Source organism: Mytilus edulis, chromosome 5, assembly GCF_963676685.1.
Source record: "Mytilus edulis chromosome 5, xbMytEdul2.2, whole genome shotgun sequence".
Taxonomy (NCBI): domain Eukaryota; kingdom Metazoa; phylum Mollusca; class Bivalvia; order Mytilida; family Mytilidae; genus Mytilus; species Mytilus edulis.
In genome coordinates this window covers 93,677,559-93,702,660 of record NC_092348.1, presented here as the reverse complement: position 1 = coordinate 93,702,660, position 25,102 = coordinate 93,677,559, and the positions used below count along the sequence as shown (strand labels likewise).

The window sequence follows — 25,102 nt, the reverse complement described above, 5'->3', positions numbered from 1 at the left end:
ATCCCATGAATAAAAATGAATTCACAGTACACAAAAATGTAAATTATTCTACATTCTGTCTATAGATTCTAACAGGATATCATTTTCATTACAAAAAAAATGTTTTACTAAATAATGATTTCTGACATCATTTAATATTTTTATTGGCATATTTTATGAGAATCCTGCATTTTTATACTGACAAGACATTGTGTCTGATGGAACTTGTACAAAATCTGTGTCTGTATTCTTATATATAGAAATAACAAAATATAGTATTAAATTGACAATGAAACGATTCTCCACCAGAGACAGAATGACCCAAAAGATAACAGCTATAGGTCCCTCTAAAGTCTTGCTTGATGAACTTTATAAGTGCAGGGATATAGGCAATCACCTCTATCTGGTAAATGGTGTCATAAAGGCACACATAATTGAAGAACTTTTCTGGTGAAGGACATGACTTGAAAGTTGTCTATTGTATTGCTTACTGTAATATGTTTTCCTTCCAGTTTGATTGTTTGTCATTGATGCCGTTAGACATATTTTACTTGGTGACTGGCATACATGGAACATCTGCCCTTCTGAGACTTCCAAGATTGATGAAGGTAAACAGTTCACAACATAATATAACTTAGTGAGGAGCTATGTCACATATATTTACTGATATCAGAGGGTAGTAATGCCCTTTAATGTCAGGCGTCAAACAGGAATTTTCGGCTACCAATAGCATCAAATTGGTTAATATTTTAACGTGATTTGTCAAAATATCCTTATCGTAATTTGTCAGAGGTTTCCGTCATTTTTGGAGAAAAACTAACGTGATTCGTCAAAATCAGTTGATGTTTTCGTCGTCTAAAAGAAAGTGTACATTTCATCATCATACACCAAAATTACTGTTAACGTCATTTGGCAAGAATTTTAACTGTTATTCGCCACGAAGGTACCCCCATTACAACCCTCATATTAACTACTGTAAATTCAGAACAAAAAAGAGAAGGTTTTTATTAATGTGATTAATATGACTGTGTATTGCAATAATAAGAACTCACATTCTGAGTTGGGAGGTTAATGTTTTTACCATTCTGAGTTGGGAGGTTAATGTTTTTACCATTCTGAGTTGGGAGGTTAATGTTTTTACCATTCTGAGTTGGGAGGTTAATGTTTTTACCATTCTGAGTTGGGAGGTTAATGTTTTTACCATTCTGAGTTGGGAGGTTAATGTTTTTACCATAAGTGTTTTTGGCCTAGAAGGCATTTATTCACAAACTGTTGTTTCTTATTTGTGTTTGTAACTTGTGTTGTTTATTATATTTGTAAAAGAATATTATATTACAATGATATTATATTATGCTCCTTGTGAGCCCATTTTATGGAAATAAAGCATCTTCTTCTTCTTCTTCTTCATATGTATAAACATTTTTTTTCAGATTCAGACATTTTGGGAATTTTACCAGAGATGTGATCAGGCTGTCAGATCAGCACATATTTTAAGGTATGTAAATATAAACATTACTTGTCTACATTTCAATTTTATCTCCAAAGATAAAAAAAAAAAATTTTATCGTTGCCTTGAATCTAAATAGTTTATATAGTTTTTTGCAACATATTAGGCATATTGATTTGTATTTGAAAAAAAATCAACAGGTTAATCATTAATACTATGTAAATAAATGTTGGGTAAATGTCAAGACAGCAAGCCAATGACACAATCCAAAGATATCCTGAGGGGTGTATGTCAATATTTCAGCTGAAGTAAGATTCACAATTTTTTAATTAATGCGTTAACTTTAATATTATAGAGTTAGATTGATAATAAAAAAAAAATGATTATTTGATAAGTTCAAATTGAAGATGAAATAATTTTCTCTAAATATAGAAAAATAAGCCTGATTAAGATCCTATACTTTTGAAGTTTTAATATTGAGTATTGATGAAAATATTTAATACATTCCATATTCTTTTAACACAATAATATTTTCCAAAATAAGTTTTCCTAATTCCCCTAAACATATCTGAGCCATTTTAAGAGTGATCATAATATATTAAATCCCTTCAAACCTTAGACAATGCTTATAAAATATTTATTACAACAAAATGTTGACTGCTGTACCCCCTATTTTGACATTTTACCTATTATGTCTGTTTGATTTGTTCACACATCATTGTCAATATAATAGAATTTGATGTGACTGTCATACAAGTGAGAGGTTTAGCTAGCTATTAAACCAGGTTTAATCCACCATTTTCTACATAAGAAAATGCTTGTACCAAGTCAGGAATAAGACAGTTATTATCCATTCGTTTGATGTGTTTGAGCTTTTGATTTTTGCCATTTCATTAGAGACTTTCTTTTCTGAATTTTCCTCTGAGTTCAGTATTTTTGTGATTTTACTTTTTAAATAGTTAACATGAGAAATGATTTTATTGCCAGAATTTTGAAGACTATGACCTACATGGTGTTCCTGATCCATATAGAGACTTGTGGGTACTATTCAGTGTCGCTGTATGAAGGGTTCGATAAAAATGATTGGGTCTACAATGGGGAAGGAAATGCGTAAGTTATACAGAATGTTAAAAAAACAAACCAAACAAAAACCACAAAATTGGTCAAAATTCTTTTCTTGCACTTTTCAGACGTAATGAAATTAATTATGAATATAAAAAGTTCTTTGTTGAAGAACATTCATATTTGTTTTTTGTTAATTTTTTTTACATAAATAAGGCCGTTAGTTTTCTCGTTTGAATTGTTTTACATTGTCTTATTGGGGCCTTTTATAGCTGACTATGCGGTATGGGCTTTGCTCATTGTTGAAGGCCGTACGGTGACATATAGTTGGTAATGTCTGTGTCATTTTGGTCTTTTGTGGATAGTTGTCTCATTGGCAATCATACCACATCTTCTTTTTTACATCCACAAAGAAAAAATAAGAGACTTTTATACATATTTTAACCAATTACAAATCATGAAAATTTACAACTTTGGTATAACTTTGCAACCAAAAACCTGAAGTGAAATGGGTATATTCAGAAAGGTTAAAAGAAAAATTGTCCATACCAGTTATACCATTTAAAAAAAGAGAATAGTATATCACAATATAATTACATTAGTATGTTTCATTATAATATGTTATTCTGATTGGCTAACTGCAATCTTGCGTTATTCCTTAATCAACTTCATTGCACAATAAAATTTATCTTTCATGATGTTATGAGGTCCCACAATAAAGTGCACAGGTGAATTAAATAAAAAAATCGAAGTTTTTATGATCCCAGCTAATTAATGTTATTATATTATTGAATGCTTCTTTTTGAAATTTCAAAGGGTTGACCGTACGCACATTTTTAGAATGAAGCGCTTCAGTGCTTCTTACAAAATGTACTTCGGTCATCGCTTTTACACTTCAATAAAGTTACAAAAAGAAGCATTCAATTCTTAAATGAAGAAAAGTTTTGTCATAGGAATAATTCACATTACATAAAACTGTAAACGAAAACCAAGTGCCAGTAAATAAATGTAAAACTAAAACAAAATGTAAGTATTCAAATTGTTTGATAATCAGGTCTAACACTGAATTTTAAAACTTAAGAATGTGTTCCTTTACAATATTTTAGTTTGAAATGATATGTCAACATTGTCATGGATATAGAAAAATGCAGAAAATTTTGAATAGCTTGACATTTCAAATCTCCCTATTGCATATGAAGGCATTTAAGAATGATAACTTTAATCCACAGATATATCAGGTGTTTTTATTTGGCAACCAAGACAGCAACCTCTATAGGAAAGATAAACAAACCACAGAATGAATTGGAGTATGTGTTTATGACAGTTTACTGGTTGTCAGGTGTCTTTGTCTTTGCTTTACTAGTTGGACAAGTGAGTATACTAACTTTTAATCCTGGAGTCATTTTATAAAACTATGAAACCTATAATGCAATATTTTAAAATTAGAAGTTTTAGTCAGAGTTCATTTACTCATGATCTCTTCTTAGCACCTTTTAGAGGGTTGAATTTTTGACCGAGTGGTCTAAGTAGTTCAACTACTGCATCACTAACCAGTCAACACTGAAATTGTGAGATTTAATTCCAAATGTGGCAGGTGCTCTTGACTCCAATCTTAAGATGGTACCTAACACTACAGGGAGATAACGTTTTAATTACGTTGTGTTGATTAGGGAATATTAAGCTTCTCAATGATCAAAATTAGTGTTTGTCAAACTACTATATAACCAGTTTAATTTTTCTGTTAAAACGGTTGGTTCAAAAAATTTTAATTTTATATATTTTTGTCAAACGGTCAAAGTAAATACTTTGTCAAAATTTTATGAAAATTAAACAATTAAGCCAAATTAATTTTAGTGAAGGTGTTGGGTACCACCTTAATTAATTGACTAGGATTATCAGTTTTCCTACCAAAAGTACAGTGTACGTGGTTCTTTCTAGGCACTCTGACTTCCTCCACCAATAGAAGTTAGTGGTTGTAAAAGCACAATAGTGTTAAAAGTGGCATTAAACACCACACAATAAATCAATCAATCTTGACACCATCTCTTGAGCAGTATCACAAAGTACAAAGTATTGGTCAGTGTTTTATATTTAGATTTGAAATGATATTCTCCTAATTTCAATTCAAGTAATTTTGTGTTTGTTGTTTAGATACGTGACATAGTCGAGTCAGCACAGAGAGTGAAGACCATGTATGATAAAAGAATGGAAACAGCTTTGAGATATGTTAAAAATCTTAACCTACCTAAAGAAATGAGAGAAAAAGTTAGGGTCTGGTTTCTGTACAACTGGCAACAACAAAAAGTTTTAGGTTAGATACTGGTTTATACTTTATTTATATATTTTATTGAATTATTAAATTATTTCAGGAATGACTGTAATATTTTTTCTGTCTATGAAGAAATAACATAAAAAAAATTGGTGCACACTGAATAACGTGCGTAGCGGTTTATTTAACAGTGTGCACCACATTTTTTATGTTATTTCGAATAGACAGAAAAAAATATTACAGTCATTTCTTATAATTTAATTCTAAATTCCATTTTAAACCGTAGAAAACCATGAAAAACGTTTATGACGTCACGGTCACATGACTAAATTATGTCTATGGGCTCATAACATAATAACGTCAGCCAATCAGAAGACGCGTTACATTCAAAATTAAATTATTGTTAAATATTAAGTTGAGCATAATCTTATCTAAAGGCATAACATTTCACTCAATGAGTTTCATCAATGTTAAATATTCAAAGCACACATATTGGTTGCAATAAAGTAATTAAGATAATTGGACAAGCTGTACAATTATTATCCAAGACAGCAATTGATTCTATGCATATTTAATCAACCAGTTTAAAAAATGTTTTAAAACTTACAACATATTTTCATACTTTGAAAAAAAACCACCAGAATAATAAAAATTGATTCATAAATCAAAGAATCACTTTAAGATTGAACCTAAGAACTTGTGCATACATTTGTGCTAATCAAGGGGAGATAATTAAGATTGAAAAAAAGACTGTATTACAATATTCAATAGTGAACACATCAGATTAAATGCATTAATTAAAATTTATGTGTTTCAGATGAAAAGGCATTAATGGACACATTGCCTACAAAGTTGAGGACAGACTTAGCTATTCATGTCCACTTTAACACGTTAAGTAAAGTGAAACTCTTTCAGGACTGTGACAAGTCTTTACTGTTTAACCTGGTGTTGAAATTTAAACCTATGTTATACCTGCCTGGAGAATATGTGTGTAGAAAGGTATGTACTTATATTTACCTGGCTTATACTTACTCTTATGTTATACCTGCCTGGAGGAATATGTGTGTAGAAAGGTATGTACAGTGAAACTTCTCTAAACCGGTCCCTCTTAATACCGGTTCTCCCTTCATACCGGCCAAAACCGCAAGTCCCGGCCGGCGTGTATGTAAATAAACGGTCAGGTAACCTTATAAAACCGGCCACCCCTTTAAACCGGATACCGGCCGTTATTTGTGTATTTGTGTAATCAAAATCAATAAAATATCACCTCATAAAACCGGCCTTCTCATTTGTAATCATTAGTCCATATATAATACTGTTATATAAACAAACAAGTTAATCCGGTCAATTAGACACCTGCATGGCCACTGAGTAGTGTTCACCTGTCAATGTCAAATCAATACCCGAATAAATTATCGGTTGAGAGATTTTGATCTTCATCCACGCTAATCAATGATGAAAGTTAATTATCATTAAATGTTTTAGCTTGGCTACTTTATTTGATCATTTAAAAAAAAAAAATTTAGGCAATTTATAAAAATTAATCACTCACTTTGACTTTTGCAATTAAATCGTAATTCGTTAACGTCGGGATAATCTTTTGAAGTTTAACAAACCTTTTTAGTTCATTTAAAGGGTGTGTTATTAGTTTGAGGTGTGATGATTTTTATGTGTATGCATTGCTTATGGAGTATTATATGGACATTGTATGGTATCGATTAGTATAGCTACAACAAATGGAAGTTTTTAACGACCTTGACTGGCTATACAGCCCTTATTAGTATAGCTATAAATTTCAATAATATGATATATTGATATTAAAATTGTTTTGTTATATAGTTGCATTTTATTTGTAATTCCTGCAAAATAAAAAATAATAAAGATACAAATGATGTTTTAATATTTATTTCATAATCAATTTAGAATACAAAGCTAAATTTACACAACAAAACAAACTTTATGATTGAGGTACAATACATGGTAAAAAAAACAAATGCACACATATTGAAGGGAAGTAACTCTTATATTGAAGGGAAGTAACTCTTGTTAATTTCAAATTCATTAAACCGGCCACCCCTGAAAACCGGCCGAATCCCGTGGTCCGACGGGCGGCCGGTTTTGAGAAGTTTCACTGTACTTATATATACCTGGCTTATACTTACTCTTATGTTATACCTGCCTGGAGAATATGTGTGTAGAAAGGTATGTACTTATATATACCTGGCTTATACTTACTCTTATGTTATACCTACCTGGAGAATATGTGTGTAGAAAGGTATGTACTTATATTTACCTGGCTTATACTTACTCTTATGTTATACCTGCCTGCAGAATATGTGTGTAGAAAGGTATGTACTTATATATACCTGGCTTATACTTACTCTTATGTTATACCTTGCTTATACTTACTCTTATGTTATACCTGGCTTATACTTACTCTTATGTTATACCTGCCTGGAGAACATGTGTGTAGAAAGGTATGTACTTATATATACCTGGCTTATACTTACTCTAATGTTATACCTGCCTGGAGAATATGTGTGTAGAAAGGTATGTACTTATACCTGGCTTATACTTACTCTTATGTTATACCTGCCTGGAGAATATGTGTGTAGAAAGGTATGTACTTATCCCTGGCTTATACTTACTCTAATGTTATACCTGCCTGGTGAATATGTGTGTAGAAAGGTATGTACTTATACCTGGCTTATACTTACTCTTATGTTATACCTACCTGGAGAATATGTGTGTAGAAAGGTATGTACTTATACCTGGCTTATACTTACTCTTATGTTATACCTGCCTGGAGAATATGTGTGTAGAAAGGTATGTACTTATACCTGGCTTATACTTACTCTTATGTTATACCTGCCTGGAGAATATGTGTGTAGAAAGGCATGTACTTATATATACCTGGCTTATACATACTCTTATGTTATACCTACCTGGAGAATATGTGTGTAGAAAGGCATGTACTTATATATACATGGCTTATACTTACTCTTATGTTATACCTGCCTGGAGAATATGTGTGTAGAAAGGTATGTACTTATACCTGGCTTGTACTTACTCTTATGTTATACCTGCCTGGAGAATATGTGTGTAGAAAGGTATGTACTTATACCTGGCTTATACTTACTCTTATTGTTGTGAATTAGTTATAGTTTCAGTTTAGTATTTTATACTCTTTTATTTGCTTAACGTTTTACCGCCATTTTACGTAACAATAAGCCCGCAACGTCGTCACTTGACGACGTCTCTTTGTATATCTTGACTCTAGTAAAGCATACGAAACATTGAAGACGCTTTTGTGTTTACTCGCCTTTATTATTGATACGTCCAAAGCATTGGTGCCGTGACAAAAACAGAAGAAAACGAAAGATGAGTACCGCGACAACGAAGATGAAGACCAGACGAGCTGGACATCGGGGAGTTCTTACAAAGCTGCTAAAGAAAGTGGAACCGAGTTCCGAGGAACTTTTGCAGGAATATGATGTTAGCGAACTTTCTACCATTCGAGGACTTATTGCTAAGAAGCAGGAAACGATCGACCAACTGAACGAGAAGATTGTGGAGGAATTATCAGAAGAGGAAGTGAGCGAAGAAATAGAGGAAGCCGACAGATACACGTATGACATAGAAATGGCTGTAACCAAACTTTCAAAAATCATTAAGGAATCGGAAATCACAGACAAACAGTCAAGTAAGTCATTGCTAAACCCAAATGCACACGAGTTTATTAATTTCACAAATCATCAAGAAAGTCAGCCACAGCCCAGTTTCATGCACGCAAATACATCAGCGTCCGTTTTTTGAAACTCAAGCATGTACCACAAACTTCCCAAATTAAATTTACCAACGTTTGGCGGGAATATGTTAGAATGGCAACCCTTTTGGGATTCGTTTAGTGCTGCCGTACACGATAACCTGTCTTTAAGCGATGTACAGAAATTTAATTATTTGAAATCTCAACTGTTCGGAGAAGCCACCCAATGCATAGCAGGTCTACAAATAACTAACACAAATTACGGACAAGCATTACATGTACTGAAACAAAGATTCGGTCAACCACACAAGATAGTACAAACATACATGCAGAGTTTGATCAGCCTTCCTAGTCCAACGTCAAATATTACACATTTGAAAAAATTCTACGACAGCATGGAAAACTACATCCGTGGCCTTGAAAGTATAGGGGAGTCTCACGAGTCGTTCGGAAGCCTTTTAGTGCCCATAATAATAAATAAACTACCTGGGAATATACGAGAAAACATGGTACGTGCCCACGGAGGCGACCACTGGAACTTGCCGTCGTTACGGCAAGCTATTCAACATGAGATAACGATTAAGGAAGCAGGTCAGTCGGTAAACGGGGATGATATAGAGCCAAATTACACACCCACATCAGCATTCATTACGGGTACAAATCGTAACTACGCTAATCAAAAAGGGAAAAGAGACATAACCAAGAAGCCGTGCATCTTTTGTCAAGGAGTTCACGCCCCGTTAGCTTGTAAAAATGTCATGGAAATAGAAGATCGAAAACGAATTGTTAAGGAAAAACAGGCATGTTTCAATTGCTTAGGAAATCACAGAGTTGCCGATTGCAAATCCGATAAAACATGTAAAAACTGTAATAAACGACACCATACTAGTATTTGTTCAAAGAATGAAACACACTTGTATACCAAGTCTAAAGATAGCAGTACATCAAAACCAGATACCGATGCCGCAGTCGCAAGCATGCATTCATCCACATCATCGGTTAGATCGCAAGTATTGTTGAAAACCGCGATAGCACCTATCACGTATGACAAGACACATTTTAACACCGCCAATATACTATTCGACGAAGGAGCCCAGCGAAGCTTTATCACTCAAGAGATGGCCGATTTATTGAACCTGAGACCACATAGGAAAGAAGCGATAACGATATCCGGTTTCGGTGAATCCAACAAGAAGGTTAGAAATTTACCAATTGCTACTATCTATATAAAAGGTCTAACGAATACGCTTATCCCTATTGAAGTTCTTATAGTACCACAGATTGCTTATCCGATACATACATACGCAAGGAACCAGTCGAGTTTTACGCATTTAAATGGATTGAAGTTAGCCCTACCAGCTTTACAGGACAAGGATTTTGAGATATCAGTCTTAGTTGGCGCCGATTATTATTGGGATATAGTTGGAGACAGAGTAATTAGAGGTTCCGGACCAACCGCTGTACAGTCCAAAGTTGGATACTTGCTATCAGGACCTATACAATTGAACACTAACAGTAATAATCAATCAACGTCATCGATTATGAATATTTTGACCCCACACAGACTAGAAGAATGTGAAATACATAAATTTTGGGAAATCGAATCCATAGGTACAGAAAATGACAGTGAAGTAAAAGCGAAAATGGACTTACAAGAAATGACCACTTACCAAGAGAATAACATTCATTTGAAAGACAATAGGTACATCGCCAAGTTCCCATGGAAACAGGAACATCCGGAGTTGCCTAGCAACGAGATGATCGCCAGAAAGAGAACATACAACGTGATTAACCGACTTGCTAAAGAACCAGAGATGCTTAAGATATACAGTAACATTATCAACGACCAAGAAAATCGAGGTTTCATAGAGAAGGTTGAAACCCCGGATGAGACTACTAATCGAGTACATTATATTCCGCACCACCCAGTGAAAAAAGATTCATCGACTACACCGATACGTATAGTATATGATTGCAGTTGTCGTCAAGATTCAGAATCACCCAGCTTAAATAATTGCCTTTCTTCTACACCGCCGCAGCTTAATAAGCTAACAGATATACTTACAAGATTCCGCTACGGGAAATACGCATTAACAACTGATATCGAGAAGGCATTCCTCCAGATTGGACTAGACGAAGAAGACCGCGATTCCACCCGATTTTTCTGGCTTAGAGATCCAAGCAACCCCAAGAGTGAACTTGAGACTTACAGATTCAAGGTAATTTTATTCGGAGCGACATGTTCGCCATTTATTCTTAACGCTACATTATTGAAACATTTATCAACGGTTACAAGTGCTACTGCTGAAATACTCAAGCGTGATTTGTATGTAGACAACGTACTTACAAGTGTTAATACGGAAGAAGCTGCTTAAATTTCTTTGAAGAATCTAGAGAACTCATGACAAATGCAGGATTCAATTTGAGAACATGGAAGTCAAATAGCAATCAACTTAGCAACGAAGCTACAAAGGCAAACGTACTTGATAAGGATAGCGAGACGAAAATTCTTGGAATGCGTTGGGATGCGAAGTCAGACATATTGACTTTTGCGAAACTAAATGAAGATCGTATAGATATTGACAATTCACAAGCGACAAAGAGAGAAATATTGAGTAAATCATCGTCAATTTACGACCCACTCGGAATTCTTGGACCAGTGACTGTAAGAGCTAAGCTACTGGTACAAAAATTATGGAAAGAAGGATACGATTGGGACCAGGTGTTACCTAGTAACATAGTTAAATCATGGTGTGAAATTTTAGATGACATCCGAGATGTAACAGTTAATACGAAAATCGCACGACATTATTTCAACGATCAAAATGAGAACGAAAGCAACGAGAAAATCACATTACATGTCTTTGTTGATGCCAGCCAACGCGCTTATGGAGCCAGTGCCTACTTATGTAAAGGAAACACTTCATCTCTCGTAGTTGCAAAAAAACGGATCGCTCCGCTCGCCAAAATGACATTACCAAAGCTAGAATTGATGGCTGCAGTAATAGGAGCTTGAATGGCTAAAAACCTCACGAAAACCCTAAAACCACAACGCACAGTACTATGGAGTGACAGTCAGATCGTTCTGCACTGGATTTCGTCTTTAAAATCATTTGGAAGATTTGTTCAGAATCGTGTGATAGAAATTAAAGAAACGACACAGCACTACGACTGGAAATACGTACCAACAGACTCAAATCCGGCCGACCTTCAAACTCGAGGAATATCATCAACACAATTCAAGGAGTCGACTTTGTGGATGCAAGGACCGTCATGGATATCGGATGAGAACAGTTGGCCTACATGGACCCCACAAGTTAAACAAGAGACTCTTTTGTTAACGACAACAGATGACAACGAAAAGATGAATCCGTGTGTATTAAATGGAATTTCGAAAATAATCGATATATCAAGATTCTCGTCATTGAAGAAGTTACTACGAGTTACATGCTACGTGTTTAAATTTGTGAATCTATGTAAAAGTAAGCGACCGTATAACTTGAGGAAATATGCTAGACACGGAAAATATATTACGAAAGATGAAATCGACCGCGCAACTCGTACATGGATTACAGATATTCAAAATGGAAAATTTAGTAGTGAAAAGGAGCAACTCGTGAACCCGTCAAAGGACAAGAATCTACCTTTAGTAAGACAATTGCGCTTGTTCATAGATACAGAAGGTGTTATTCGATGCGCCGGGCGCATACACAATTCACAGTTAGACGACTCCGCGAAGTTTCCAGTGTTACTACCGAAGAAAAATCAATTTACGGACTTAATTATATTGAACGCGCACCTGCAGATGTTACACTCAGGAGCTGGACAGACAATAACGCAAATCCGCCAATCATATTGGATACCTTCCATTAGACAGTGCGTAAACCACATCGTACAAAAATGTGTAAAGTGCCGAAAAGTGACAGGAAAAGCGTTTCCACAGCAAATTTCACCTCCGCTTCCGAAAGATAGAGTCATCGATACGATTCCGTTTACGACAACTGGTGTTGATTTCGCTGGACCACTATTCGTTAAAGATAATGGACTTGTTACAAAATCGTATATTTGCCTATTCACATGTGCTTGTATTCGTGCCGTACACCTAGAACTTGTTACAGATATGACAATCGAATCATTCAAATTAGCATTTAGACGATTCGTTAGTAGGAGAGGAATTCCCAGTACTGTGTATTCCGACAATGCACCAACCTTTGTTTCCGCTTCACATGATATTCCGAAGGAAATGAACATTCAGATTAATTGGAAATTTATTCCGAAAGCAGCACCGTGGTATGGTGGATGGTGGGAGAGACTAGTTGGAATTACGAAAACGACATTGAAAAAAGTGCTCGGGAAATCTCAAGTAAATTCTGACGTATTACGAACAACTTTGATAGAAATTGAACGTGTAATCAACGATCGTCCGATTACATATGTGTCGTCCGACATCCGAGATCCAGAGCCGCTAACGGCGTCACATCTACTGCAGGGAAGAAGATTATCACAAGAGAACAATTCTTATTCAGAGGACAATAATTTAAATTTAGATTTCACAGAAGCAAACAAACGTTTTAATCATAAAGTAACTTTGATTGAACACTTTGCAAAACGATGGAGAATGGAATACCTCACCGGATTAAGAGAATTTCATCGCGTCGCCGGAGACCAAAGCGCACATGTGAAAATCGGTTCCGTCGTACAAATCATGGACAATTCACCCAGAATGATGTGGAAACTAGCAGTAATAGAAGATTTGATCACCGGGAAAGATGGAGCAGTGAGAGCAGTCAAACTTCGTACATCAAATGGACTGATTACAACAAGACCAATTGTGAAACTGGTGCCATTGGAAATATGAACTTTAATTGTTTTTTCATTACCCTTTTTTTATGAACAATACATGAACAGTAATTGCATTTTGCGGCCCCCAGAATGTTGTGAATAAGTTATAGTTTCAGTTTAGTATTTTATACTCTTTTATTTGCTTAACGTTTTACCGCCATTTTACGTAACAATAAGCCCGCAACGTCGTCACTTGACAACGTCTCTTTGTATATCTTGACTGTAGTAAAGCATACGAAACATTGAAGACGCTTTTGTGTTTACTCGCCTTTATTATTGATACGTCCAAAGCACTTATGTTATACCTGCCTGGAGAATATGTGTGTAGAAAGGTATGTACTTATACCTGGCTTATACCTACTCTTATGTTATACCTGCCTGGAGAATATGAGTGTAGAAAGGTATGTACTTATACCTGGCTTATACTTACTCTTATGTTATACCTGCCTGGAGAATATGTGTGTAGAAAGGTATATGTACTTATATATACCTGGTTTATACTTACTCTTATGTTATACCTACCTGGAGAATATGTGTGTAGAAAGGTATGTACTTATATATACCTGGCTTATACTTTCTCTTATGTTATACCTGCCTGGAGAATATGTGTGTAGAAAGGTATGTACTTATATATACCTGGCTTATACTTACTCTTATGTTATACCTGCCTGGAGAATATGTGTGTAGAAAGGTATGTACTTATATATACCTGGCTTATACTTACTCTTATGTTATACCTACCTGGAGAATATGTGTGTAGAAAGGTATGTACTTATATATACCTGGCTTATACGTACTCTTATGTTATACCTGCCTGGAGAATATGTGTGTAGAAAGGTATATGTACTTATATATACCTGGTTTATACTTACTCTTATGTTATACCTACCTGGAGAATATGTGTGTAGAAAGGTATGTACTTATATATACCTGGCTTATATTTACTCTTATGTTATACCTGCCTGGAGAATATGTGTGTAGAAAGGTATGTACTTATATATACCTGGTTTATACTTACTCTTATGTTATACCTGCTTGGAGAAAATGTGTGTAGAAAGGTATGTACTTATATATACCTGGCTTATACTTACTCTTATGTTATACCTGCCTGGAGAATATGTGTGTAGAAAGGTATGTACTTATATATACCTGGCTTATACTTACTCTTATGTTATACCTACCTGGAGAATATGTGTGTAGAAAGGTATGTACTTATACCTGGCTTATACTTACTCTTATGTTATACCTGCCTGGAGAATATGTGTGTAGAAAGGTATGTACTTATATATACCTGGCTTATACTTACTCTTATGTTATACCTGCCTGGAGAATATGTGTGTAGAAAGGTATGTACTTATATATACCTGGTTTATACTTACTCTTATGTTATACCTGCTTGGAGAAAATGTGTGTAGAAAGGTATGTACTTATATATACCTGGCTTATACTTACTTTTATGTTATACCTACCTGGAAAATATGTGTGTAGAAAGGTATGTACTTATATATACCTGGCTTATACTTACTCTTATGTTATACCTACCTGGAGAATATGTGTGTAGAAAGGTATGTACTTATACCTGGCTTATACTTACTCTTATGTTATACCTGCCTGGAGAATATGTGTGTAGAAAGGTATGTACTTATATATACCTGGCTTATACTTACTCTTATGTTATACCTGCCTGGAGAATATGTGTGTAGAAAGGTATGTACTTATATATACCTGGCTTATACTTACTCTTATGTTATACCTGCCTGGAGAAAATGTGTGTAGAAAGGTATGTACTTATACCTGGCTTATACTTACTCTTATGTTATACCTGCCTGGAGAATATGTGTGTAGAAAGGTATGTACTTATATATACCTGGTTTATACTTACTCTTATGTTATACCTGCTTGGAGAATATGTGTGTAGAAAGGCATGTTCTTATACCTGGCTTATACTTACTGTTATGTTATACCTGCCTGGAGAATATGTGTGTAGAAAGGTATGTACTTGTATATACCTGGCTTATACTTACTCTTATGTTATACCTGCCTGGAGAAAATGTGTGTAGAAAGGTATGTACTTATACCTGGCTTATACTTACTCTTATGTTATACCTGCCTGGAGAATATGTGTGTAGAAAGGTATGTACTTATATATACCTGGCATATACTTACTCTTATGTTATACCTGCCTGGAGAATATGTGTGTAGAAAGGTATATGTACTTGTATATACCTGGCTTATACATACTCCTATGTTATACCTGCCTGGAGAATATGTGTGTAGAAAGTTATGTACTTATATATACCTGGCTTATACTTACTCTTATGTTATACCTGCTTGGAGAATATGTGTGTAGAAAGGTATGTACTTATATATACCTGTCTTATACTTACTCTTATGTTATACCTGCTTGGAGAATATGTGTGTAGAAAGGTATGTACTTATATATACCTGGCTTATACTTACTTTTATGTTATACCTGCCTGGAGAATATGTGTGTAGAAAGGTATGTACTTATACCTGGCTTATACTTACTCTTATGTTATACCTGCCTGGAGAATATGTGTGTAGAAAGTATGTACTTATATATACCTGGCTTATACTTACTTTTATGTTATACCTGCCTGGAGAATATGTGTGTAGAAAGGTATATGTACTTATATATACCTGGCTTATACTTACTCTTATGTTATACCTACTTGGAGAATATGTGTGTAGAAAGGTATGTACTTATATATACCTGGCTTATACTTACTCTTATGTTATACCTGCCTGGAGAATATGTGTGTAGAAAGGTATGTACTTATACCTGGCTTATACTTACTCTTATGTTATACCTGCCTGGAGAATATGTGTGTAGAAAGGTATGTACTTATACCTGGCTTATACTTACTCTTATGTTATACCTACCTGGAGAATATGTGTGTAGAAAGGTATGTACTTATATATACCTGGCTTATACTTACTCTTATGTTATACCTGCCTGGAGAATATGTGTGTAGAAAGGTATGTACTTATACCTGGCTTATACTTACTCTTATGTTATACCTGCCTGGAGAACATGTGTGTAGAAAGGTATGTACTTATATATACCTGGCTTATACTTACTCTTATGTTATACCTGCCTGGAGAATATGTGTGTAGAAAGGTATGTACTTATACCTGGCTTATACTTACTCTTATGTTATACCTGCCTGGAGAATATGTGTGTAGAAAGGTATGTACTTGTATATACCTGGCTTATACTTACTTTTATGTTATACCTACCTGGAGAATATGTGTGTAGAAAGGTATGTACTTATACCTGGCTTATACTTACTCTTATATTATACCTACCTGGAGAATATGTGTGTAGAAAGGTATGTACTTATATATACCTGGCTTATACTTACTCTTATGTTATACCTGCCTGGAGAATATGTGTGTAGAAAGGTATGTACTTATATATACCTGGCTTATACTTACTCTTAAGTTATAGCTACCTGGAGAATATGTGTGTAGAAAGGTATGTACTTATATATACCTGGCTTATAATTACTCTTAAGTTATACCTACCTGGAGAATATGTGTGTAGAAAGGTATGTTTTTATACCTGGCTTATACTTACTCTTATGTTATACCTGCTTGGAGAATATGTGTGTAGAAAGGTATGTACTTATATATACCTGGATTATACTTACTCTTATGTTATACCTGCCTGGAGAACATGTGTGTAGAAAGGTATGTACTTATATATACCTGGCTTATACTTACTCTTATGTTATACTTGCTTGGAGAACATGTGTGTAAAAGGTATATGTACTTGTATGATACAGTGTATCCTGCCTAATTTGACACCTGAGAATTCCAACATCCTGCTTTAACCAACACATTTTCAGACTCCCAAAAATATGTCTATCCTTGCTATAAACCAGATGCTCCGAAGGGTGATACTTTATACGACTGCAGAAGTCGACCCTGAACAGTTTTGGCAAGTATGGACACAACATTCAAGCTGGATACAGCTCTGAATTCGGATTGTGATTAAATAGTTGACGCAGCATAGGTTTCTGACACAGAATTAATGTGGTTTATTGAACTTAAATATTTTTTTTGCTTTTGAGCAATTCCCTAAGCTGTTGAAACGGTCTGCAAAATAATTTAAATAATCTCTCGAAGTATTGTGATAAATGTCAAGTAACAGTAAATACAAAACAATCTAAAACCATGATACTACAAAATAACACAAGTTAAATAAATAAACCCTTTTTGAAATATAAAGGAAAATACCTTGAAAAAGTATATGAATATAAGTAACTTGGATGTGTTATAACATCTAATGGCAGACTAACTAGTTGTAGTTCAGATCTTGCAAAAAAGGCAAGAACAGTTTTATTTGCTATTAACTCTTACTCATCAGGCTTTGGACAACTTCCTGTGACAGTGTCTTGCAACCTTTTTGAAACTTAGGTCAAACCAATTCTAACATATAATAGTGAAATATGTTATATGGACACTTGTATTCAATTTTATAGAGCTAAACTCCGAGCTTACAAAAATAGCTCAACACCAGATGCTATTCATTTTATTGATAAAACTATTTTAGAAAAAAACCAGCTACATTTTTAGTAACCTCTGAAAATAATTTACAGCTAATCATCTCATACAATCATCATTTCTTAATACATAATTTTCAAGCAGTGTAAGGGAGGTAATCAAACATATATATAACAGTATTCTTTAAACACATACCTAACATATTTATTATGTTTTGTAGGGTGAAGTAGGGAAGGAAATGTATATAGTAAGTCAAGGAATAGTAGAAGTTGTTGGTGGACTGGACAATTCAATGGTGTTTGCAACCTTAAAAAATGGTTCTGTGTTTGGTGAAATCAGGTACATTTTATGAAATATTTTACTGTAAGCTTCAACTACTGTTATAAATTTTTATAAAAAAAAGTTACTTTAATTGGGGTTAATGATAACAAAGGCCAAAAACTTTTGCACATTCTGTAGTATTTTAAAATGTTAACAAAAACAGATATGGGATAAAAGAGGGACGAAAGATACCAAAGGGACAGTCAAACTCATAAATCTAAAACAAACTGACAACGCCAAAAAGTAAAATAGCCAATCCAAATACAAACTTAAAACTTGAACTTCAAGATGTCACCTTTTAACTGTCAACAAAATGCATTTGCTTTTGTTTTTTTTAAAACTGAAAATTAATAAAAGGAGATATGTGTTAAATTTCAATGCAACACAGGGGTGACTCCAGGCATTTTTGGAAAATGAGGCTTTCAGCGGAATGTTTCCAATACTGCTGATCTAAACTTCCATTACATTTCTCTGCCTACCGCGCTTGGTTTCGTATTTACTATTTTACATACAGACTGGAATCTGCTTGTATTATCATTAATGTGTAGTAATCAACCATGAACCAGTTTATCACAGAATAAAACAATTTGACCTGTTCATATGTTTATTGTTATATTAAATGGTATCACCCCAATGGTATTTTGAGCTTTCACTTTGTTATATTTCTCATATTTATTCAAGCTTTTGAAATAGATCCGTTTTGACATGGTTCTGGACTTTTCACACACCAATGACCAGCAATCACTAGACAAAATAGTTCTCCTAAATAATGTCAGCCTTTCTTACCATTTCACCTTAACAACCATTAAAAAAGTATTAATCGGAATTATCCTGACATCTTTTGGATAGATACTGGACTTTATCCAGATTTACGAAGTTTTGAATAATCGGAAATTAGTAAACGCGGTGCGTATGAATCGTCTGATGACACTTGGTCTCCGGTCCTTCTTATTACCAAATAGATCGAAGTGTACCAACACGATGTTCTTAAGATACTCATAAATCTATTTTTATAACTTTATTGATTATGTGAAGTAAAACTAAAACATTGTTAGAACAATAAAGATATATAATTAATCTGGGGAAAACTTGATAGTCTTTTCGTTTTACAAACAACTGCTTTTATTATAAGAAAATATAATGTGTCCGTGTTGGTCCACTTTCTACTGGTTATAAGACAGATCAAAATATTGCGACTTGTTTACGTTTCTTTTTCACTTTCTCAGAATAAATGTTTAATTATCGATCTCAATAGTTTAGACTTCGTTACGTTCGTACGCATTAATTTGACGATCTTTTCTGCATTACTTGTCAATTTAAACTTCAAATATGTTCAAATAACATAGAAAGGACGTTATATTTCTTACTAATCCGTAAGTCCAGTCGGGCTAGCGATAATTAAAATTTACTAGTCCGAGCTAAAAATTTAATACTAGTCTGGGGCATCGGGCTAGTGGTTAACGACGCAGACTGGACTCCCGACGCAATCTTTGTTTACAAAGTTACAGCGGCAGAGTCTGTAACAGACTGTATCTGTATGACATGTGAATAAATTGTCGATATCGATGCTGGCTTTGAGAGAGCGCCGCCGATTTATAGGCGGGGCGTGAGAACAGCTAGATTTGAAGCTCTCTACGTTTGTTGCGTGGTATTCTGTTAATTTCTTGGCAGTTATGGTGCTCTTGGGACATGCTTTTTTGAGGAGTTCGTCTGGTTTAATAGCGTGAATCAACCCCTCCACTACTTTTTACATGAAAACTAATTTTGGCTTCAAAGCTTGTTCGTTCCTGTCTGGAGATCTTGCTGTAGTTTCAGTTTGGCAAGCATTTTTGAGACTTATCCATCCTCTCTTGACTTGTTATCTCTGGTGATACATTTTGCCGCTTGACATGTATCCTTTCAAGCTTGTTTATTTTTGTTACTGGGCATACTATGGCTCCATATTAAATTATGAGATCCATTCCTACAAGTCTAGTTCATTGTTCTAATCTGACACAAATTTTAATAACTGGAATGCCACCAAAGTTGAATATATGGTGACCCACTATAACAGCATATTTACTTGGAATTGTGTTTAATACCATGATGGTTCAATAGCATAAACTTAAATGGAGACGGAAATATGACATGAAAGATGGTGGGTTAGTGCAAAATAAAAAAAAACAGCTTACTATGATATATGGTTAAAGAATGAATATCAATTATATGGGTCATGGGCAGAGTTGTTATAAAATATCAATATGGCAGAGAAGTGGTTTCCAGTTTCATATAAAGCGACCTGACTGACATGAAATAACAAAATCAAAGGAGTATCCCTATTTGTCTAATCTTCAAGGTGAAATTAAACTAGTATGACAATATTATGCTATTGTGTAAATCTACAAAAATAGAATTTGCTTCAAAAAAAAAAAAACAAAAAAAAATCAGTATAAAAACGTTAAAAAATTAATAAGAATGCAAAGTCATATGCTATAGGACTAGTGGGGTATTAGAGCTTGTTACAACAGGCTCTTCATAATCATTTGGTTTGAAAAGGATACTAGTAGTCTGTCATTGATTTTTGATTTAGAAAAATGTAATTGCAAGAAAAAAATTACACATTACTTAGAATACTTTTGATCATTCAGGTAGTCTTTATTTAGTATGTACAAAAGAACAGCCAGTAGTCATTGAATATTGTAGATCATTTAAATAGTCTTGACCTATTTATTAGTATAAAAGAACAGCTAGTAGTCATTGGATATTGTAGATCATTCCAGTATTCTTGACCTATTCATTTGTACAAAAAAAACAGCCAGTAGTTATTGGATACTGTAGATCATTCAAGTAGTCTTGACTCTTGACCTATTCATTTGTACTAAACAAAACAGTCAGTTGTCATCTTTACTTCACACACACATATACAAATATCTATTATATGCTTACGAGACATGTTGCAATGTTTAACTTATTACGGTATGTGAAAATCAAGATTTGCATAAAAATATCCCAATATTAGAGGCAGTGGCGTCATTTTTCCTCAGAGCTTTCAGCTCTTTGATTATAAGGGGGATTACAACCCAGGATAAAGAGGGATTCCAACCATATGTTCCTATTTAAAAGCATTGATCGTAAAAAAAAGATGGGTTCCAACCCCAAACCCCTCCCCCTATTGGATTTGCCAATGAGACAACAAACCAGTAACACAAAAAACAACTTTAGATTAACATTCTGTCTAAAAAATTTGACAACATTTTGAACTGAAATGATCTCTTTTAATTGGCTTACTTTCAGTTTGTTATCAGTAGGGACAGAGGGTAATAGAAGAACCGCTGATGTAAGGGTGAAAGGATTCACTAACTTGTTTATGCTGAGTAAAGCTGACTTTGAGTCAGCAATGAGTGAGTTTCCTGCAGCGCATACAATGTTAAAGAAAAGAGCTAGGTTTGTATATATCAAGGGCTAGTTCTACATAATTTTTTTTTGTTTTGTTTTGATGTTACATGATTTTTGCAAGAATGGAAAGAGAGTGGAAAAATTTTTCTTCTGGATGTCTGGATAAGGCCTTTATTTTGGTGGTAATTTGGGATTTATTTTCATGGTATTTATATTATAGAGTGATTTTTTAAATGTACCATATGCGAATTGATCGCACAATGATCTTTGGAATAAGAAGTAAACATATGATGCAGTGTTTTAGGTTTATAAGATTCTCCAACCTTATCTGTATATAGCTTTATATACATTTTTCAATTTATAATTTATAGAAAACTATTAAGACAAAATGCTAAGATGACTAAGAAGGAAAGTGAAAGTTCACTTTGTGGAAGTAAAGTGGACGTCGAAGAAATTATACACCAACCAAAGGAACGGAAAAAAACACCAAAGTTACTACAGACAGTTATGCAGGTAAGACCAACATATCTGCAGAAGCTCAGTAGTAATTTGTATTGTCTTTTATAAATGAACTACTTTGAGCTACAAAGTTATGATAATTATACCCCCGCTTTAAAAAAAAAAAAGGGGGGGGGTATACTGTTTTACCCGTCTGTCCTTCCGTCAGTCCGTCTGTCCCATGAATATTTTTCGTCACATTTTTCTCAGGAACTACAATACAAGGATTTCTGAAATTTGGTTTCAGGGTTTATCTAAGTCAGCTATACCGTGTGATGCGTTTTCAGATTGATCACTTGACAACTTCCTGTTTACCTAACACTTGTATGATTTTACACATGATAGCCAGTTGAAAATTTTTGTCACATTTTTCTCAGGAACTACAATACAAGGATTTCTGAAATTTGGTTTCAGGATTTATATAAGTCAGCTATACCGTGTGATGTGTTTTCAGATTCATCACTCGACAACTTCCTGTTAACCGAACACTTGCATATTTTTACACTATTAATATTATTCACTTGCGGCGGGGGTATCATCAGTGAGCAGTAGCTCGCAGTTTCACTTGTTTATATTATTTTTCAATATTCCAGAGGTTATACAGTTTTATCATATACTTAGCATTGATATGATAGCTTTTGCATATGTGTAATGGGCGGAAGTGCACAAGCCATATCTTCCCACCCGGGCTGATAACCCATATCAAGTGCCTCTCGTGCAAAAAACCCATATCAGTGCCTCTCGTGCAAGTTACTTCCGGTGTTTCCGGTATCGGTTGTTTACTTTTCCATTGTGACGTCAGATGTTTTTTATGACGACGTCAAAATTTACGGGAACTTTTGTGGGGATAGTTTAATACTTGCTAACAAATGCCATTGACAATCATGAATCATTTTATAGTACAACAAACATGGAGTAGTAATGATCGTAAAACTCTTCCAAATTTTCAATGTTTCAAAATGCCTCTATAGGAAATGTTACTATTATTATATAAGGAGGTAGTGCTGCTGTTGTTGAACAATTTTAGTATATTTTATTCATAATTTAACTTCTTTATAAAGTTTTTGACTGTTTTAGTTATTGCATTTATTCATTTGCCTTACATAAAACTATTGTCGGAAGTATATGATAAAGCGATTAATACATGGCCTTTTCCATATCAGCCTGGGTATCATCCCTCGACCCATATCAGCACCTCTACTCCGTCTCGGGCTGATATGGGGGTCTCGGGATGATACCCAGGCTGATATGGAAAAGGCCATGTATTAATCTCTATGTAAACACAGGAGTAGGTTTCACAAAAAAACTTACGATTAAGTTGCTGGTAGGTCATGAACAATTCAGTAATACCAAACAATAAAACTTGTTCATAAGTATTTTTGTGATATCAACTCCTGAATCCTTATGTTCTTGTTTCAAATCTAAAATAACCAATAGTATAAATTTATTTGATTTGAATCTTATTATTTATGATAAGACTATGGAATATTTATATTTACTTTAACTCCATTTTTACTGTTTAATTTTATTCACCTGTAGGTGATGAATCCAGCAGCCCAAGTTATTAAGAAATTAGGATCGTCCTCTGAAGAGATTCAAGGTCAGCAAGGGGAGATAACTTACTCTGAGCATGTAAACTCAAATGAAATTACAAAATCAGATGACAACAGCTATAGTGACAATAACAACATACAAAATGTAGATGTAAATATAAATTCTGATGATAATCAAATAATTGAAGTGAAGAAAAACAGCTTACAGGAGGATTCAGTGTCAAAGAAGGTTGGTTGGTATGGTAATTTAAGAAACAATATCACTTGGTTAAACAATTCTACAGATTACATGTTGGAAATACCCTTGATGCAATAGTAAAAACAAATGCAATCTTAAGAACAGTTTATATGAGAAACAAATATTTGAGAGCCGTATCCATGTTAAAAGAGAGCCATATTTCTTGCACATAAAAGATACCCTTGTAGATTTGAATAAGAGCAGGCTATACTGCTACCAGGCAGCACTCGCACCCACAAAGTGGAAAAGGATGAATATAAGTTGCAATAACTTGTTTCCCAATCCAATTTAAATAAATGTGTTTAAACTAAACTAATTACTTAGTTCAAGAATTCTTCCACAGAGCAGAAAATATCCTGGATTTAATAATAACCCGAAATGCAATGGAAAGGACAGACATGATAAAATAACAGAATTCCTGTAGTCCCATAGTCTTGAAAACAAAAACATATTGAGTATTGAAAACTAGAGGCTCTTAAGAGCCTGTGTTGCTCACCTTGGTCTATGTGCATATTAAACAAAGGACACAGACATGACAGATGGATTCATGACAAAATTGTGTTTTTTTAATAATTTTAATTTGGCCCAGTAGTAGACGAGAAGATTTTGTAAAAGCTAACGAAGGACGACGACAGACGCCGGACGCAAAGTGATGAGAAAAGCTCACTTGGCCCTTTGGGCCAGGTGAGCTAAAGCTAAAAATAAAGTATGTGGTTAGGAAATTTTCAGTCATTTTCTAAAAATATTAATGAAAGCAGAATAAATAATTAGGAAGCAAGGCAACATTAAGAAATAATAACTACAAAAATTGTGTTTAGAATTCATTTTGAAACGATGTTAATATGGAATCAAAAATCTAAAACCCATAATGGGAAAGTACAATTAAATAGCAATTATGAGTTTTTAGACATACAAACACATGGTAAACAAAGCAAATCAATTTTTTTTTTATTAGATATGGTTTACTATTATCTTTCAGGAGGAAAGTAAATCATTAACTGCACAGGAGGTTGAGGATTTTTATGATGAAATACTAAGAGCTACAGAGGGAAATCCTAAAACATTTGATGAGGCTGTACTGGGCAATAAAAATCCCCTAAACAGAGATGGAACAGCCCACACAGACGACAGTGTTGATTCAGGTATTTATAAATACAAGGTGATATAAAAAAGAAGATATGGTATGATTGCCAATGAGACAACTCTCCTCAACAAAGCAAGA

General features: G+C 34.2%; 1 protein-coding gene across 2 annotated transcripts in view; it reads left to right on the top strand.

The window, feature by feature from the left end:
- Positions 1-25,102, top strand: part of LOC139525572 (uncharacterized) — a 53,042-nt gene that overhangs the window by 25,881 nt on the left and 2,059 nt on the right. For both annotated transcript variants that reach the window (XM_071321035.1, XM_071321036.1), the window contains 11 exons: positions 492-587; positions 1,410-1,474; positions 2,414-2,536; positions 3,718-3,859; positions 4,640-4,799; positions 5,575-5,756; positions 18,116-18,234; positions 21,490-21,639; positions 21,963-22,104; positions 23,629-23,871; positions 24,860-25,022. In XM_071321035.1, the coding sequence (XP_071177136.1) occupies positions 492-587; positions 1,410-1,474; positions 2,414-2,536; positions 3,718-3,859; positions 4,640-4,799; positions 5,575-5,756; positions 18,116-18,234; positions 21,490-21,639; positions 21,963-22,104; positions 23,629-23,871; positions 24,860-25,022 (1,585 nt within the window). The remainder of the gene's footprint in view (positions 1-491; positions 588-1,409; positions 1,475-2,413; positions 2,537-3,717; positions 3,860-4,639; positions 4,800-5,574; positions 5,757-18,115; positions 18,235-21,489; positions 21,640-21,962; positions 22,105-23,628; positions 23,872-24,859; positions 25,023-25,102) is intronic.